Here is a 17,255-nt window from a genome sequence, read left to right as displayed (position 1 = left end):
CGGAATTTAACTTAAATTTCTGCCTCTACAATGTTGTGATTTTGCGGTCTTTGGAAAAAAAAAAAAAAAACGCCAAAAATGTCTAAGGCAGGGGTCTCAAACACGCGGCCCGCGGGCCAAATGTGGCCCATAGGACACTAGTTTGAGGCCCCCGCCTTGATATGAAAGTTTAATGCAAGTTTGATATGGATGCTGTATGGTATCATGTACCCAGAAAAAATTATTAAGTTTGATTAATGTTCATGTTAAAGGTTAAATAACTGTTAATAGTTATCCTCCCTATCCGTGTGGAAGTGGTACGTTTTTGGCTATTTAAGTTTAAAGGAAATAACTTGAAGGCTACCGTTTAGATCGCTAGCTCTCTAGTTTGCGAGATAGCATGTGTCTCAAGACCCTGCAGTTGTGCAATATGTTGTAAATAAAAAGAGTATAAATGTGACTATAGTCGTGTTTTGTCATGTCTACAGGGCTCTAATAATGCTTTGTTCATTTTAATCTGAAAAAAAATAATTTGTCTACCCACCAACTATATGTGGTTTCTTAAGTTTTTATTATTTGCCGTTTCATTTTTATTATTATTATTTTATTTATTTATTACTGATTGATTGTTTTTCTTTATTCTTGATTTGTTTATTTATTTTTCTTCTTATTTTGTGTAGAAAACTAAAAAGTAAGATATTTGAGAACAGTGGAATGTTTTTTCAGAGCTTTTATTGTAGAAAAAAATTTTGTAGAAAAGTTTTTTACATTTTTTTGTTTTTTATAAATGCGTTTTTTTTTTGGGGAAAACCTGATGCGGCCCAGTCTCACCCAGACCCGAGCTCCAGTGGCCCCCCCAAGTAAATTGAGTTTGAGACCCCTGGTCTAAGGTTTATGTTAGAATCAAACCATGTGACATTCAATCGGCTAATGGATCCATCAAGTGATTGATTCCGCCTTGATGTAATCAAGGTACGCATGGAGAAGGCGCTTGCATGTTTGGAATAGCGTTTCACACAGCATGGATTACAATACTAAAAAAGGCGGAAGCCACCTCTCTGTTTGTCCCCACACAGAGGATGAGAGTGGGATTTACAGAAAAGGTTAAGCTGGTCTACACCTCTGGGTAAGGGGCTTACTCATTCGGTGGATGACAGGCGATTTTCTGCTACTTTAGCTCGCGGTGTTGGGAGTTACAGTGACTTTGTCAGACATCTACACTTGACTTTGGACGGACAAATAAGCTTCTGGGGGTCAGAAGAGTGCAGTCCATGTTGACAATGTACAGTCGTCCCTTGTTTATAGCCGTTAATGGGTTCCAGACCCGAACTAAATACAGGTTTTAATATCATTAGAGCCCTGTAGACATTAAATAACACCCCTATAGTCACCTTTACACTCATTATTAGTCATCAGTTTGCATTTCAGTGCTGGTGGGACTTAGCAAACTAACCAAATTTATTTAATCTAAACTAAGGGTCGCGGGGTAAACCCTGGACTGGTGGCCAGCCAATCACAGGGCACATATAGACAAACAACCATACACACTCACATTCATACCTATGGATAATTTGGAGTCGCCAATTAACCTAGCATGTTTTTGGAATGTGGGAGGAAACCGGAGTACCCGGAGAAAACCCACGCATGCACGGGGAGAACATGCAAATTCCACACAGAGGGTGGGATTGAACACGGGTCTCCTTGCTGTGAGGTCTGTGCGCTAACCACTTCACCACCGTGCAGCCCACACTTTGTCTTATTGTCTTTAATTATTTCGACTATATTGGGTAAGAGAGCGTGAAGGTGATTATATAGGGGTGTTACTTTATGTGTGGAGGTCTCTAATGTTAAAAAATATATATTTAAAAAGTTGTAAACAGGTTTTCTATGCTCTAATTATGAAAATGAATTCATTCATTCATTTTCTACCACTTATCCTCATGAGGGTCGTGGAGGGTGCTGGAGCCTATCCCAACTCTCTTCGGGAGAGAGGCAGGGTACACCCTGGATTGGTCCCCAGCCAATCACAGGGCATATATAGACAAACAACCATTCACACTCACATTCATACCTATGGACAATTTGGAGTTGCCAATTAACCTAGCATGTTTTTGGAATGTGGGAGGAAACCGGAGTACCTGGAGAAAACCCACAGGGAGAACATGCAAACTCCACACAGAGATGGCAGAGGGTGGAATTGAACTCGTGTCTCCTCGCTGTGAGGTCTACGCGCTAACCACACGTCCACCGAGCAGCCCGAAAGACAAAAGTAAGAAGTCAAAAATGTACCACTGCCACACAGAATGGGAGGAAAGCTTGTTTCATTCAGCATCCACGACTGGCAACATTGAGTGCACAGTGCGGTCATGTCAGGTAACGTTGGTGTCGCCTAGTGACCGGAATATTACCTATTACTTGTATTTTCATATATTTGGACTAATAATAGATAATGGAGCCATAATCAAACCTCAATATTGTGAGGGGTGTCAATCAAAACTGAGAAATATTCCTCTTATATTGGATCTAATAAGTCTGCACGACCCCCTACTGGGTTGTGTGTGTGTCCACGTTGGCTATCCCTAACTGGGTTGGTGAACCTGGTCACCCCCCCCCCCTGCTCTGTACCTCCCAGACACACGGCCTTTCTCATGTGGGCCCCCGGCCAGCGTCTCTCAAAGACCCCCATTCACCAGAGCGAGTGTGTCGCTATACGTGTGTGTGTGTGTGTGTGTGGACGAGAAAGGGCGGAGTTTGTTGAAATTAATGTTTCATTAATGACTTCCGTGTACGGGGCTGCACACAGGTTACACTTGGGTAATGCGCTACGGGGGCGTGAGGGATGACGCCGCCACTCTACTAACTTGAGTGGAGCAGTTTAGAATAAAACAGCCTGTCAGTATTCTCATTCATCCTGGGCATCGTATTCTCAGGGCGTTGTATCCATGGCAACCGAACTGTTCAGGCTGTCTTAGAAGACGTTTCATGTGTCATCCTCGCGGGCTTCATCGGTTCATGCTCAAAGACAAGATAGGACAGCTCTAGGCTGACTGGGTGCAGAAAGAACTGCCGTAAAATAATACAAACCCAGTTTATATGCCGGCAAAGACCACTTGCCAGCACGGCAACAAAGCACCTGAAATATTTGCTGAGAAATAAACTCATCAAGGACGACAGCAGTCCTACCCAGTCTTTCAGCATGAACTGGTGACGCTCTCGTCTGACTAGAGCGCCATCCTATCTAGTTTCTTAGCACAAACTGGTGATGTTGTAGTCTGACTAGAGCTGTCCTATCTAGTCACTGAGCACTGAGCATGAACTGGTTATGCTCTAGTCTGACGAGAACTGTCCTATCTAGTCACTGAGCATGAACCGGTGATGCTCTAATCTGACTGGAGCTATCCTATCTAGTCGCTGAGCACTGAGCATGAACTGGCAAGCTCTAGTCTGACTAGAGCTATCCTATCCAGTCTTTGAGCATGAACTGGTGATGTTCTAGTCTGATTAGAGCTGTCCTATCCAGTCTCATAGCATGAACTGGTGACGCTCGAGGCTGACTAGAGCTGTCCTATCTAGTCACTGAGCATGAACTGGTGATGCTCTAGTCAGACTAGAGCTGTCCTATCTGGTCTCCGAGCATGAACTGGTGACTCTAGTCTGACTAGAGCTGTCCTATCTGGTCTCTTAGCATGAACTGGTGACACTCTAGTCTGACTAGAGCTGTCCTATCTGGTTTCCGAGCATGAACTGGTGATGCTCTAGTCAGACTAGAGCTGTCCTATCTGGTCTCCGAGCATGAACTGGTGACAGTCTAGTCTGACTAGAGCTGTCCTATCTGGTTTCCGAGCATGAACTGGTGATGCTCTAGTCAGACTAGAGCTGTCCTATCTGGTCTCAGAGCATGAACTGGTGACTCTAGTCTGACTAGAGTTGTCCTATCTGGTCTCTTAGCATGAACTGGTGACACTCTAGTATGACTAGAGCTGTCCCATCTGGTTTCCGAGCATGAACCGGTGATGCTCTAGTCTGACTAGAGCTGTCCTATCTGGTCTCCGAGCATGAACTGATGACGCTCTAGTTTGACTAGAGCTGTCCTATCTGGTCTCTGAGCATGAACTGGTGACGCTCTAGTCTGACTAGAGCTGTCCTATCTAGTCACTGAGCACGAACTGGTAATGCTCTAGTCTGACGAGAGCTGTCCTATCTAGTCACTGAGCATGAACCGGTGATGCTCTAGTATGACTCGAGCTGTCCTATGTAGTCACTGAGCATGAACCGGTGATGCTCTAGTATGACTCGAGCTGTCCTATGTAGTCACTGAGCATGAACCGGTGAAGCTCTAGTCTGACTCGAGCTGTCCTATGTAGTCACTGAGCATGAACCGGTGATGCTCTAGTCTGACTCGAGCTGTCCTATGTAGTCACTGAGCATGAACCGGTGAAGCTCTAGTCTGACTCGAGCTGTCCTATCTAGTCACTGAGCACTGCGCATTAACTGGTGATGCTGTAGTCTGACTAGAGCTGTCCTATGTAGTCATTGAGCATGAAGCATGCTAGGGAGAGAGGCAAAGCGTCTTTTAAGGCAACCTGAACAGTCTAGCTGCAGTCGATTCAACACCCTGAGAGGCTGCCTCTTATCTGACTCATTGTGATGATCCCTATGATGCAAGATGGCTGCTGTTATTAATAACTGTCAGCAGAAACAATTGAAAGAGTTGAAATTGTGCTCCATAGTGCTGTGGTTAGGAACACCCCATGTGGGACAGCTAGATACCGCGCCCCGACCACAACCCCTCAGGCTGGGTCTAGAGGTCAGTGTGTTTGGGCGCAGGAGGAGGTGGAGTTAGTGCAGCTGGACTTAAAAGCCTGGAGGGGGGGTTACCGGTGGGGTCTTAAAGGTCTGCGGGGGTCTTAAGGTGCACGCTGTGGGGTAGGAAGGTTGGTGGGTTGGTGTGACAGGGTGCAGAGGGGTGGGGTGGCGGAGTGCTGGCGGTGAGGGTGACCATCTGGATTGGATTGTAGACATTCCTTAGGAAGAGTTTGCGAGTAAAGGTCAAGATTGGAAAAGAGGAGGGGGGTGGGGTGGGTGGGGGGGCGCTGTTTATTTTTCTGTGGCTTACTTAGTGTTTCAGTTTACTATTGTTGGAGAGAAATATATGCGCTTAGATGCTCTTCGCCAGGCAACTACATATTTCATTGTCGAGAAGTCTTTTTCGGAAACACCAGACGCCCATCAGACATCTTCCGTGGTCTGACTTGGCCCCTCATGCGTGTCTGCATGTTTGTGCAGGTGTGGTCATGCTTTCCCTGGATGAGCCCCTGGACCTGAAGCTCCCTCGGAGGACCAGTGGGCGGGATCGAGGTTCTCGCTCGCCCTCCCTTTCCCTTTTGTTTCCCCAACGAGCACACCACCTCCACATGGCGGATGACGGCACGGCGGTCATCGATCCCGCCTCCCCAGGGTCCCCGCACACAGGTGGGTAACATCTCTATCCCGTTTCCTCGCCTCACGATTCATCCGACTTATTATGGATCTTTTGTATGCTGTTTGTCTTAGGCATGCAGGTCGTCCCCCATGACCGAACAGACACCCCAACCCCGCCTGCGGTGGATCTGAGCATGTCACCGTCCTCCTTACGGCACACGCCAACCTCGCCAGAGATGACCAACGGCAACTATGTTCCTTCTGCGGTGGGTGGAATAAATACTCTGTTGCAAACAGCTGAATTTATGTCAAATTCCTGGTGGTAGCGAGAGGTAGCTCATCACGGCTGGCATCGAACATGACTAGCAACAATAAATAACATATATTCATTCATTCATTCATTTTCTACCGCTTTTTCCTCACGAGGGGTGGGGGGGCTATCCCAGCATTCTTCGGGCGAGAGGCAGGATACACCCTGGACTGGTGGCCAGCCAATCACAGGGCACATATAGACAAACAACCATTCACACTCACATTCATACCTATGGACAATTTGGAGTCGCTAATTAACCTAGCATGTTTTTGAAATGTGGGAGGAAACCGGAGTACCCGGAGAAAACCCATGCATGCACGGGGAGAACATGCAAACTCCACAGAGATGGCCGAGGGTGGAATTGAACCCTGGTTTCCTTGCTGTGAGGTCTGTGCGCTAACCACTCATCCACCGTGCAGCCCACACTTTGTCTTAGTGTCTTTAATTATTTCGACTATATTGGGTAAGAGAGAGTAAAGGTGATTATATAGGGGTGTTACTTTATGTGTGGAGGTCTCTAATGTTAAAAAAATATATATATGTTTTTGGAATGTGGGAGGAAATCGGAGTACCCGGAGAAAACCCACGCATGCAAGGGTAGAACTCTGTGCCCTGACTGGTATGAAGCACGGGAGTGTGTGTATACATGTATAATCGGATTTAGGACAAGGTACAGCCCGCATGCCGACTAATTCATTTGACTCCCAATTGAATTGAGACGAGCCGGGCTGGGAAGAATTCACCCGCCCCCGCGTCCCACCGAGATACTAGCTCTCGTCGTACTTAAGTTGACCCCACACGGTTGCAAGTAGGACATCTCTCTCTCTTCTCCGCATAACAGCGCATGACGAGCTACACTATCTGTGCCTGTGTGTTCTCTTTATTTGAGCCCCAGCTGAGGTTGGGAGAATCGTGCATCTTTCATGCTGAAGTTGAAGGAAGTCGAGGTTTTGTCGAGCACAGCAGGAGACGACATGACGAAACTATGCTTTTTACACTTTTCCGACCTATAAAGATAGTTCGAATGTCAAATGTTAAAACTCCTGAGCACTTGGGAATGTGATCAACCACAGCGGAAGAACAAAATCCATAGAAATACAGCTGGAATAGGTGCAGATTCTGGAAGATCTAGAAAGCTTCCTGTGCTACTGTGAAGGCGGGACGTGGGAAGGAGGACCCAAAGGCAGAATTGGCAGGCACTACACAAGGGTGAGGGTCGGTACACAGGAAGTCAGTCCAATAAGGCAAAGGGTATCCAAGAGCGGCAGGCAGAAGAAGTCGAAAACCAGGCAAGACGATAACAAGGAGTTTTAGGACGAGACATGAGTGTGCAACGAACTTGCACCAGACAGGAGGAATCAGAGGCAATAAATAGTAAACAGGAAATCAGGTGATGAGCGACACCTGAACACAATCAGGCAGGAGGCGGGGTCTCCAAGGTGAAGGCGGGGTCTCCAAGGTAATGACAGGCATGACAGTAGTCCTATCTAGTCACTGAGTACTGAGCATGAACTGGTAATGCTCTAGTCTGACGAGAACTGTCCTATCTAGTCACTGAGCATGAACCTGTGATGCTCTAGTCTGACTGGAGCTGTCCTATCTAGTCGCTGAGCACTGAGCATGAACTGGCAAGCTCTAGTCTTACTAGAGCTATCCTATCTGGTCTCTGAGCATGAACTGGTTATGCTCTAGTCTGACTAGAGCTGTCCTATCTAGTCTTTGAGCATGAACTGGTTATGCTCTAATCTGACTAGAGCTGTCCTATCGAGTCACTGAGCATGAACTGGTGATGCTCTAGTCTGACTAAAGCTATCCTATCTAGTCACTGAGCATGAACTGGCAATGCTCTAGTCTGACTAGAGCTGTCCTATCTGGTCTCCGAGCATGAACTGGTGACTCTAGTCTGACTGAAGCTGTCCTATCTGGTCTCTTAGAATGAACTGGTGACACTCTAGTCTGACTAGAGCTGTCCTATTTGGTATCTTAACATGAACTGGTGATGCTCTCGTCAGACTAGAGCTGTCCTATCTGGTCTCTGAGCATGAACTGGTGATGCTCTAGTCTGACTAGAGCTGTCCTATCTAGTCTTTGAGCATGAACTGGTTATGCTCTAATCTGACTAGAGCTGTCCTATCGAGTCACTGAGCATGAACTGGTGATGCTCTAGTCTGACTAAAGCTATCCTATCTGGTCACTGAGCATGAACTGGCAATGCTCTAGTCTGACTAGAGCTGTCCTATCTGGTCTCCGAGCATGAACTGGTGACGTTCTAGTCTGACTAGAGCTGTCCTATCTAGTCTTTGAGCATGAACTGGTTATGCTCTAATCTGACTAGAGCTGTCCTATCGAGTCACTGAGCATGAACTGGTGATGCTCTAGTCTGACTAAAGCTATCCTATTTGGTCACTGAGCATGGACTGGCAATGCTCTAGTCTGACTAGAGCTGTCCTATCTGGTCTCCGAGCATGAACTGGTGACTCTAGTCTGACTGAAGCTGTCCTATCTGGTCTCTTAGACTAAACTGGTGACGCTCTAGTCTGACTAGAGCTGTCCTATTTGGTATCTTAACATGAACTGGTGATGCTCTCGTCAGACTAGAGCTGTCCTATCTGGTCTCCGAGCATGAACTGGTGACGCTCTAGTCTGACTAGAGCTGTCCTATCTAGTCTTTGAGCATGAACTGGTTATGCTCTAATCTGACGAGAGCTGTCCTATCGAGTCACTGAGCATGAACTGGTGATGCTCTAGTCTGACTAAAGCTATCCTATCTGGTCACTGAGCATGAACTGGCAATGCTCTAGTCTGACTAGAGCTGTCCTATCTGGTCTCCGAGCATGAACTGGTGACTCTAGTCTGACTGAAGCTGGCCTATCTGGTCTCTTAGAATGAACTGGTGATGCTCTTGTCAGACTAGAGCTGTCCTATCTGGTCTCTGAGCATGAACTGGTGACTCTAGTCTGACTAGAGCTGTCCTATCTGGTCTCCGAGCATGACACATAAATAAATAGTAAACAGGAAATCAGTTGATGAGCGACACCTGAACACAATCAGGCAGGAGGCGGGGTCTCCAAGGTGAAGGCGGGGTCTCCAAGGTAAATGACAGGCATGACAGCTAGTTATCGTGTGTGTAGACCACAACTGAATACAAAAAGCCGTAAAATGAGCCCAATAGGTCCCCGTGAAGATGAAGATGGAGGTATCCTTGGGCAAGATGACCCCCCCCCCCAGTTGCTCCTGGTGTTGGTAAAATCCAATTAGCATACCAAGGTGTCACCAGTGATGTATTCTTGTTGTCCTTTGGTTTGTTATGTTCACACAGAATTCCCAGCTCTCGCAAGCCTTTCAGTTTTTCGTTCCAATCGGAGCCGGGGCGGGACTTCACCTGCCGTCCTCCATGTTCATTGGCCAGATGAGTGACAAGAGAGCCTCCCCTGATCTGTCTGCAGATGAACAACTGGCTTGCCGTTGGAAGAAGGTGATGCCCGTAAAATGGAGAAGTAGCCTCATGGGCAAAATAAGTGAAGCTTGTTTTTTTTCCCCATAGTGCCGCCTGCTTTTTGACTCGCTCCAAGACCTGGTGGACCACGTCAATGACTTCCATGTCAAGCCAGAGAAGGATTCTGGGTACTGCTGCCACTGGGAGGGCTGCGCTCGCAAAGGGAGGGGATTCAACGCCAGGTAAGAGGAATAAAATGGTACACAATAAAATGGTGAATAGTCCGAAAGGAACTGATCTGGAGGAGGATGATGATGGTGATGTTGCGCAGGTACAAGATGCTCATCCACATCCGCACGCACACTAACGAGAAGCCTCACCGCTGTCCCACCTGCAACAAAAGCTTCTCACGTCTGGAGAACCTCAAGATACACAACCGCTCACACACAGGTCAGTGGTATTATAGGTGCAGTCGCTTTAACGGTGGAGGACGTGACGCCATTTTATCTCCCCTACAGGTGAGAAGCCGTACATTTGTCCGTATGAGGGCTGCAACAAGCGCTACTCCAACTCCAGCGACCGCTTTAAGCACACACGTACACATTATGTGGACAAGCCCTACTACTGCAAGATGGTGGGATGCCTGAAGCGCTACACAGACCCCAGTTCTCTACGCAAGCACATTAAGGCCCACGGTCACTTTGTGGCGCAGGATCAGGGCTCGCCAGGCGGAGTGGGGTCCTTGCTGAAGGGAAGTCACAGCGGAGGTCTTGCAGGCGGAGTGGGCAAGGATTCAGACATGTCCTACATGAGTGGGGCTCACATTATCATCCCAGGGGCGACAGCAGCTTTCCTGGGAGCCCACGCTCTTCAGGGCCTGGGTGGATCCCTGCCGTTGTCCCCTCTCAGTCCTCGGCCCCTGGACCTCAGCACATTGGGCTGCCCTAGTTCCCCACCAGGCGGGCTGGGAAGCACATCTGTCCTATCTTACAACGGATCCCCGCTGGGTCTGGCCAAGTCGCCCATGCTGTCCCCGGCGTTCAGCTCCTCAACATTGGGCATGCCCATGGTTCCTGTGCTGGGGGCGGCTGCCAAGCGCAGGGCCCCCAGAAAGGCCCGAGGCGAGGAGGAGGCTGAGAATGAGGTGACAGGGGGGGTGCTTAACCTTGCCACGGGAGGGTCACATGATCCCTTGTCCTGGGTGGTCATCCCCCCAGGGACCGTGGTGCTCAAACCAGCTGTGGTCAACTGATAGACACACGCGCACATTCCAGAAGAGCTCAGGGGGTCAGGATGGGAGGGTGAACGCCTTAGTCAGGGTACGGGCAGTCAAGGGTGGCGGGAGGGGGGGTAGAAAATATACAACCGTTTGTACACTTAGACTCCATACATGCACGACATTGTATGATAATTGTAGAACGCAGGCCCCTTTTTTTTTTATCGGGGGCTCAAGCTCAATTTGTATCACAAGTTCTATTTTATACTTTATCCATTCCTTGTCTGTTGGTTCTGTGGACAGAGCCCATGAACGCGGTAGTCGTGATTCCTTTCGAGTATTTATAAAAGTTTATCGACCGTGTGCCTCTAGCCAAGCAGCGAGATCGAAAACCCCGCAGAGAAACACAATGACGCACCGTCAGCCGGGCAAAGGTTTATTATTGTAAACTGATAACATACAAGGCTTTTGTGTTTCATAAGACAAGCTTGCCAGACCAAAGCAAGTGAACGCAACAGTTTAGTTATACACAGCACTTAACTGCTTACCATCACAAAAACCTCAAAAACTGCTGCTAAACTCTAGCGCAGGGGTCTCAAACTCAATTTACTTGGGGGCCACTGGAGCTCGGGTCTGGGTGAGACCAAAAAAAAAAACAACGCATTTATTAAAAACAAAAAAATAAAAAAACTTTGCTTCGGTTCTAATTTTCTACAATAAAAGCTCTGATAAAACATTCCACTGTTCTCAAATATCTTACTTTTTATTTTTCTACTTTGCGGAAATTTTTCTGATGAAAAATACATAAACAAATCAAAAATAAAGAAAATCAATCAATCAGTAATAAATAAATAAATACAATAATAATAAAACGGCAAATAATAAAAACTTGAGAAACCACATATAGTTGGTGGGTAGACAAATTATTTTTTTCAGATTAAAATTAAAGCATTATTAGAGCCCTGTAGACATGACAAAACACGAATATAGTCACATTTATACTCTAACATATTGCGCAACTACAGGGTCTTGAGACACATGCTAACTAGCAAACTAGAGAGCTAGCGACCTAAACGGTAGCCTTCAAGTTCCTTTCCTTTAAACTTAAATAGCCAAAAACTTACCACTTCCACACAGATAGGGAGGATAACTATTAAGTTATTTAACCTTTAACATGAACATTAATCAAACGTAATAATTTTTTTCTGGGTACATGATACCATACAGCATTCTTTCAGATTAAAATGAACAAAGCATTATTAGAGCCCTGTAGACATGACAAAACACGACTATAGTCACATTTATACACTTTTTATTCACAACATATTGCGCAACTGCAGGGTCTTGAGACACATGCTAACTAGCAAACTAGAGAGCTAGCGACCTAAACAGTAGCCTTCAAGTTCCTTTCCCTTAAACTTAAATAGCCAAAAACTTACCACTTCCACACGGATAGGGAGGATAACTATTAACAGTTATTTGACCTGTAACATGAACATTAATCAAACGTAATAATTTTTTCTGGGTACATGATACCATACAGCATCCATATCAAACTTGCGCGGGCCGCACTAACATTAAACTTTCATATCAAGGCAGGGGGCCGCCACGTGTTTGAGACCCCTGCTCTAGCGAGTTCTCTTTTTTTCCGCGACAATCTGTCCCCATTTCGGGGAGGCTGACCAACACGGACTAGCCTGGTACAGCAGAATATTTGTCACAGACTGCAGTGTTTTTTTTTTTTAGAGCTATCTGAGGACAGACAAGCGGTGTAAAATCACCTGAAAAACACCAATAGTCACTACTGCTTCTGTAATGCAGAGCACTGCTGAGTATGGCTCCCCCCTGTGGCGGAAAGAAACGCAAATATCCCCTTGGATAAAACTGGATTGGCTCCTGGATTGTCCAGCTGCTTGCCCGTGATTGAATCAACACAGCCAGTTTGTGTATGAAAGAGCCAGTGTGGTGATAAACACTGCTGTCTTGTGTTTTCCTTCAAGATCCACTCGGCTGAAAAAAACAGTTGTGAAAAACAGATGGCCCTCCAGTAAAAGCTTTAGTTGGGAGTTGTATCCTGCCTGGCAAAATACCCAGAAAAAGTCAAGTGGGATGTACATATTGGGGGGTCCAAACACTTAGTGCCAACTACAGCTGGACTGACAGGGAAGCCACACTTCGATAAACTGCCTCATTTTATTGTGTCCATTATGGGTCCAATCAAAAAGTCTTACTGACCAGGGTTCCGTTAAGCAGTCGTCACGCGCTTAGAACGGATTGTGGTTCAGTTTCGTAACAAGTGTCATTTCAGTTATGGGACACAGAGGAGCACGAGAGGATCAACACAAGGAACATTCCCTCAAGAGACTTCCATAGACTTCCATCCTCTCTCTCCTTGTCCCATCTGCTCCGTTGGCAGTCCTTCCACGGCCGACGCCCACTTTTTACTACTCAGATTGGTCTTATAATTTTGCCTGTACGCGTTTGGACGAGACATTTCTCTCAGATGTTGAATTTTGCTTCTTGTGTTCTGTGAAAACTGCGCTGACATCAGCTTCTCTGCTGTCCAGGATGAGTCTTTAGGTGGTCTTTTGGGACAGTGGTTTGCAATTCTTGGGGGGTCTGGCTCGTCGAATGCATTCCACTAGTGATAAGTTGCAGCGTCAAAATTGGCCTACAAAGGGAACGTAAACTGTATAGTACAGGCGTGACAAAAAGACTCGACGCCAGGCGTAAAAATAACCTCAGTTCTGTCAAAGGCAAAAAAGTGAACAAGAAAAGTCCACAAAATACGCTCCAGAAAATCTATTTTCACAGGAAGTCGAGAAGGCCCCAACTGTACCAGATATTCCAGTGATGCCTTGGTTAACATGAATCCATTCCAGAAGGTCCAAACCAAAATGGACACTAACCAAAGCAAATTTTCCTTTTACTGAGGTAAAAATAACCTCAGTTCTGTCAAAGGCAAGATTGAGTGAACAAGAAAAATCCACAAAATATGCTCCAGAAAATCTATTTCCACAGGAAGTCGAGAAGGCCCCAACTGTACCAGATACTCCAGTGGTGCCTTGGTTAACATGAATCCATTCCAGAAGGTCCAAACCAAAATGGACTCTAACCAAAGCATATTTTCCTTTTACTGAGGTAAAAATAACCTCAGTTCTGTCAAACGCAAGATGGAGTGAACAAGAAAAATCCACAAAATATACTCCAGAAAATCAATTTTTACAGGAAATCGAGAAGGCCCCAACTGTACCAGATATTCCAGTGATGCCTTGGTTAACATGAATCCATTCCAGAAGGTCCAAACCAAAATGGACTCTAACCAAAGCATATTTTCCTTTTATTGAGGTAAAAATAACCTCAGTTCTGTCAAAGGCAAGATGGAGTCAACAAGAAAAATCCACAAAATATACTCCAGAAAATCAATTTTTACAGGAAATCGAGAAGGCCCCAACTGTACCAGATATTCCAGTGATGCCTTGGTTAACATGAATCCATTCCAGAAGGTCCAAACCAAAATGGACTCTAACCAAAGCATATTTTCCTTTTATTGAGGTAAAAATAACCTCAGTTCTGTCAAAGGCAAGATGGAGTGAACAAGAAAAATCCACAAAATATGCTCCAGAAAATCTATTTCCACAGGAAGTCGAGAAGGCCCCAACTGTACCAGATACTCCAGTGGTGCCTTGGTTAACATGAATCCATTCCAGAAGGTCCAAACCAAAATGGACTCTAACCAAAGCATATTTTCCTTTTATTGAGGTAAAAATAACCTCAGTTCTGTCAAACGCAAGATGGAGTGAACAAGAAAAATCCACAAAATATACTCCAGAAAATCAATTTTTACAGGAAATCGAGAAGGCCCCAACTGTACCAGATATTCCAGTGATGCCTTGGTTAACATGAATCCATTCCAGAAGGTCCAAACCAAAATGGACTCTAACCAAAGCATATTTTCCTTTTATTGAGGTAAAAATAACCTCAGTTCTGTCAAAGGCAAGATGGAGTGAACAAGAAAAATCCACAAAATACGCTCCAGAAAATCTATTTTCATAGGAAGTCGAGAAGGCCCAAACTGTACCAGATATTCCAGTGGTGCCTTGGTTAACATGAATCCATTCCAGAAGGTCCAAACCAAAACGGACTCTAACCAAAGCACATTTTCCCATAGAAAATAATGTAAAGCCAATTAATCCGTTCTGGACACCCCAAAATATTAAAATTTTATAGACAATAATTACACTGTGGTTTTTCATAGAGAAAATGACACAAAAATAAATAAACATTTAAAACCTGTATGAAATATCAATGTTCTCGAACATCTACCTTACTGTTTCATTAAAAAAACGAAAACAACTGGTAGCGGTAGTGACATCGTGGAAGTGCGTTGGCAAGGAAGCCTAATCAAGTGTCAATAAATGCCAAGGCAGAAATTGGGGATGTTAACCAGGGCATACACAAATTCCCATTTCCTTACTTTTCCAGACCTGGAAATGTCCAAAAATGAAAAATTCCATACTTGTGTAGGAACACCATATTTAGGAGAGACCATTTTGCTAAGCATTCACCCGCCAACTCCTGCCCCACCTACACTTTTCCTTTCCAGAGTGATGTCATCCGAAACAGCCGATGCGGAGTAGGATAGATATTTCCATGGCAACAGATGCGGCAGGTTGAAGCTGAGAACGGGGAGGATGAGTCTGGCAGCAGAGAGCTGGCTAACGTGACACGAATCCTCGTAAGGGTTCACATGAAATAAGCTCGGTGGTTCATGAATGCGTTGATACAAAAACTGCACTTTTGATCCCGGAGGTGGAGGTGGTGGGAGGTTCTTTCCTCAGCGTCCAGCTTTATTCATTTAGCATCCACCCTTGTATCCACTTCAGGCTGAATTGGAAACCACACAAAAGCGGTACTAGCGTCCAGGAGATTTGAGCGCGTCATCCTTTGTGTCGGCACGCGTGGTTGGTGTGATTTTAAAATAAAAAATTTTAAAAAAGGGGTGCCACTGACTGAAGTGCTACAGTGTTGCACAAAAGGCTTGCTAGAAAATAAGACCAAGGCCAACTGAGGCCTGTTCCAAGTTTGTTTCTTTTTTTTTTCTTTGCACATGTGTGAGATACTCTGTCAGTATTTTCATTTTTTCCAAGTGCCTTTTTTTATTATTGTAGGTCAAATAGAGAAGTTAAACATTCTATGGTAAAGATTTGATGAGATATATATATATATATTTTTTTTCCTGGTTTCATGTTCTGTGGTGGAACATGCAAGAATGTTAGCGTTGTATGAAAGTCACCTGTTGCTACCACATAGCCGTCTTCTCCCGTTTTAGAGGAATTTTATTACAATATTGCTAATAAGGTCAATGAAAAGGAAAGTGTTTAATAAATACATTGGATACACGTGGTGTGTTTGTGTGTGCTTTGTATTACACGTTTATCCAAGCAGTATGAGCACCTCAGAAAAATTTGATATTTAAAAAATATATATATTTAAATAATGGAGCCACATAATTCAACCTTTTTCTCATAATGGGACAACTTAATTTTAGGACTTCATTTTTTGAAATACTTGTAATTTTTTATTGTCGTATGATGACGTTCTTGCCACTTTTTTTCCCATTTTTGTACATATTCATACTGTATTCTTTTTAAATGACATTTTTTACACAACCTTTTCTCCTAACATGTCCATTTAATTATTTTTTTTGAAAGTTTAGATTTTTTTTACATTTAATTTGATATTTTTCCTAATATTTAATAAACATTTTACTTTTTTCTAGTCATATTTAATTTGGATGACATCATAAAAAAAGGTTGTTTTGCACACGAAAAAGCAAAGAGTGAAGCGAACGGGTTGAGAAGGGGTTACATTTATTGGGGGTAATTTACAGGGGGCGGGGGTAAGGGTGGGGTCGTGTTTCATGTTTCCGGGTTTTGCTGCGAATTCTGCTTTTGTTCAGACTCAATATTTACTTCCTCATCTAGACGCTCTTTAGCCCGCACCACCTGCGTACAGACACAAAGTCACCATGTGACTTGACATGACATTTCAATGGAGGGCGGGGGATGGAAGTGGGGGGGTTGTTAGTGGCGGGAAAATGAGGGGGTGGGTTTTTATGATCGTAATGGTCTTATATTTTGGACAACATGCCTGTTTTATTAAATGCTCAGAGCGCTCTGAGGCAGCAATTACAAGCTGCCGGGCTTGAGTTTTGACGGCAAGGTTAGGAGCGACGTAACCATAGCAACTCCAAGACTAAGGTCTTGAAGCTCATGAATACTTACTTTTGATTGGAGGTAAAATGAACCGCCCACAGACTTGTCATTCACTTTGAAAAGATGTTCATAGCTCTGCAATGTACACACAAAGACAACATCAAGCGTTAGCCACCTTAGCAACACCGTGAGGTCTTATCAAGTCTGACTTGGGAATGAATTTGAGGAAAAGACGCCTCTGGAGCTACTTCACAGTACTTCACAGTCTATGAAGTTGATAAATAATATAATATTGATAAATAATCAATGTTTGGTGGTTGAATACAGATTATTATTTGTAAAAAAAATTCATTAAAAGCATATTTAAGCTTATGATTACTTAAATGAAGCATTTTCAAGCATAAAAATGCATAAATTATGCAACTAAATGAACTAATAAACAAATACAAGGCAGGCTGATGTGGTACTGTATTCTACATTGGCCACTAGGTGTCCCTAACAGTTTGGTGAGACAGGCACTAGACTCACCAATAATGTTCCCTAGGGAACACATTTACTGTGACACTGCACCAGCAGGAGTTTTATTTACGTCCCATTTAATTTTATTCTGGCTAATACAAGTGGAAAGCCTTTTAAAAGGCACAAAGAAGTACACTGTATTGGGTAATAAGG

The 17,255-nt window shown here is 44.6% G+C and overlaps 2 protein-coding genes across 3 annotated transcripts in view; one reads left to right on the top strand and one right to left on the bottom strand.

The window, feature by feature from the left end:
• Window positions 1-15,767, top strand: part of glis2b (GLIS family zinc finger 2b) — a 36,585-nt gene extending 20,818 nt beyond the window's left edge. The window contains exons 2-7 of the mRNA XM_058048782.2: window positions 5,266-5,451; window positions 5,533-5,666; window positions 9,033-9,188; window positions 9,258-9,391; window positions 9,481-9,599; window positions 9,668-15,767. Coding sequence (XP_057904765.2) covers window positions 5,274-5,451; window positions 5,533-5,666; window positions 9,033-9,188; window positions 9,258-9,391; window positions 9,481-9,599; window positions 9,668-10,401 — 1,455 coding nt within the window. The 5' untranslated portion in view covers window positions 5,266-5,273 and the 3' untranslated portion in view covers window positions 10,402-15,767. The remainder of the gene's footprint in view (window positions 1-5,265; window positions 5,452-5,532; window positions 5,667-9,032; window positions 9,189-9,257; window positions 9,392-9,480; window positions 9,600-9,667) is intronic.
• LOC131102993 (mitochondrial import inner membrane translocase subunit TIM16) overlaps window positions 11,043-17,255 on the bottom strand; it is a 117,798-nt gene continuing 111,585 nt past the window's right edge. For both annotated transcript variants that reach the window (XM_078797328.1, XM_058048800.2), the window contains 2 exons: window positions 16,653-16,718; window positions 11,043-16,373 (listed from right to left, as the gene is read on the bottom strand). In XM_078797328.1, coding sequence (XP_078653454.1) covers window positions 16,287-16,373; window positions 16,653-16,718 — 153 coding nt within the window. In that variant the 3' untranslated portion in view covers window positions 11,043-16,286. The remainder of the gene's footprint in view (window positions 16,374-16,652; window positions 16,719-17,255) is intronic.

Source organism: Doryrhamphus excisus, linkage group LG16 (assembly GCF_037039965.1).
Source record: "Doryrhamphus excisus strain RoL-2023G ecotype Guam linkage group LG16, RoL_Dexc_Guam_v1.1, whole genome shotgun sequence".
NCBI classification, from domain to species: domain Eukaryota; kingdom Metazoa; phylum Chordata; class Actinopteri; order Syngnathiformes; family Syngnathidae; genus Doryrhamphus; species Doryrhamphus excisus.
The sequence above is the reverse complement of the archived record's forward strand: the minus strand, read 5'-3'. Positions and strand labels throughout refer to the sequence as shown.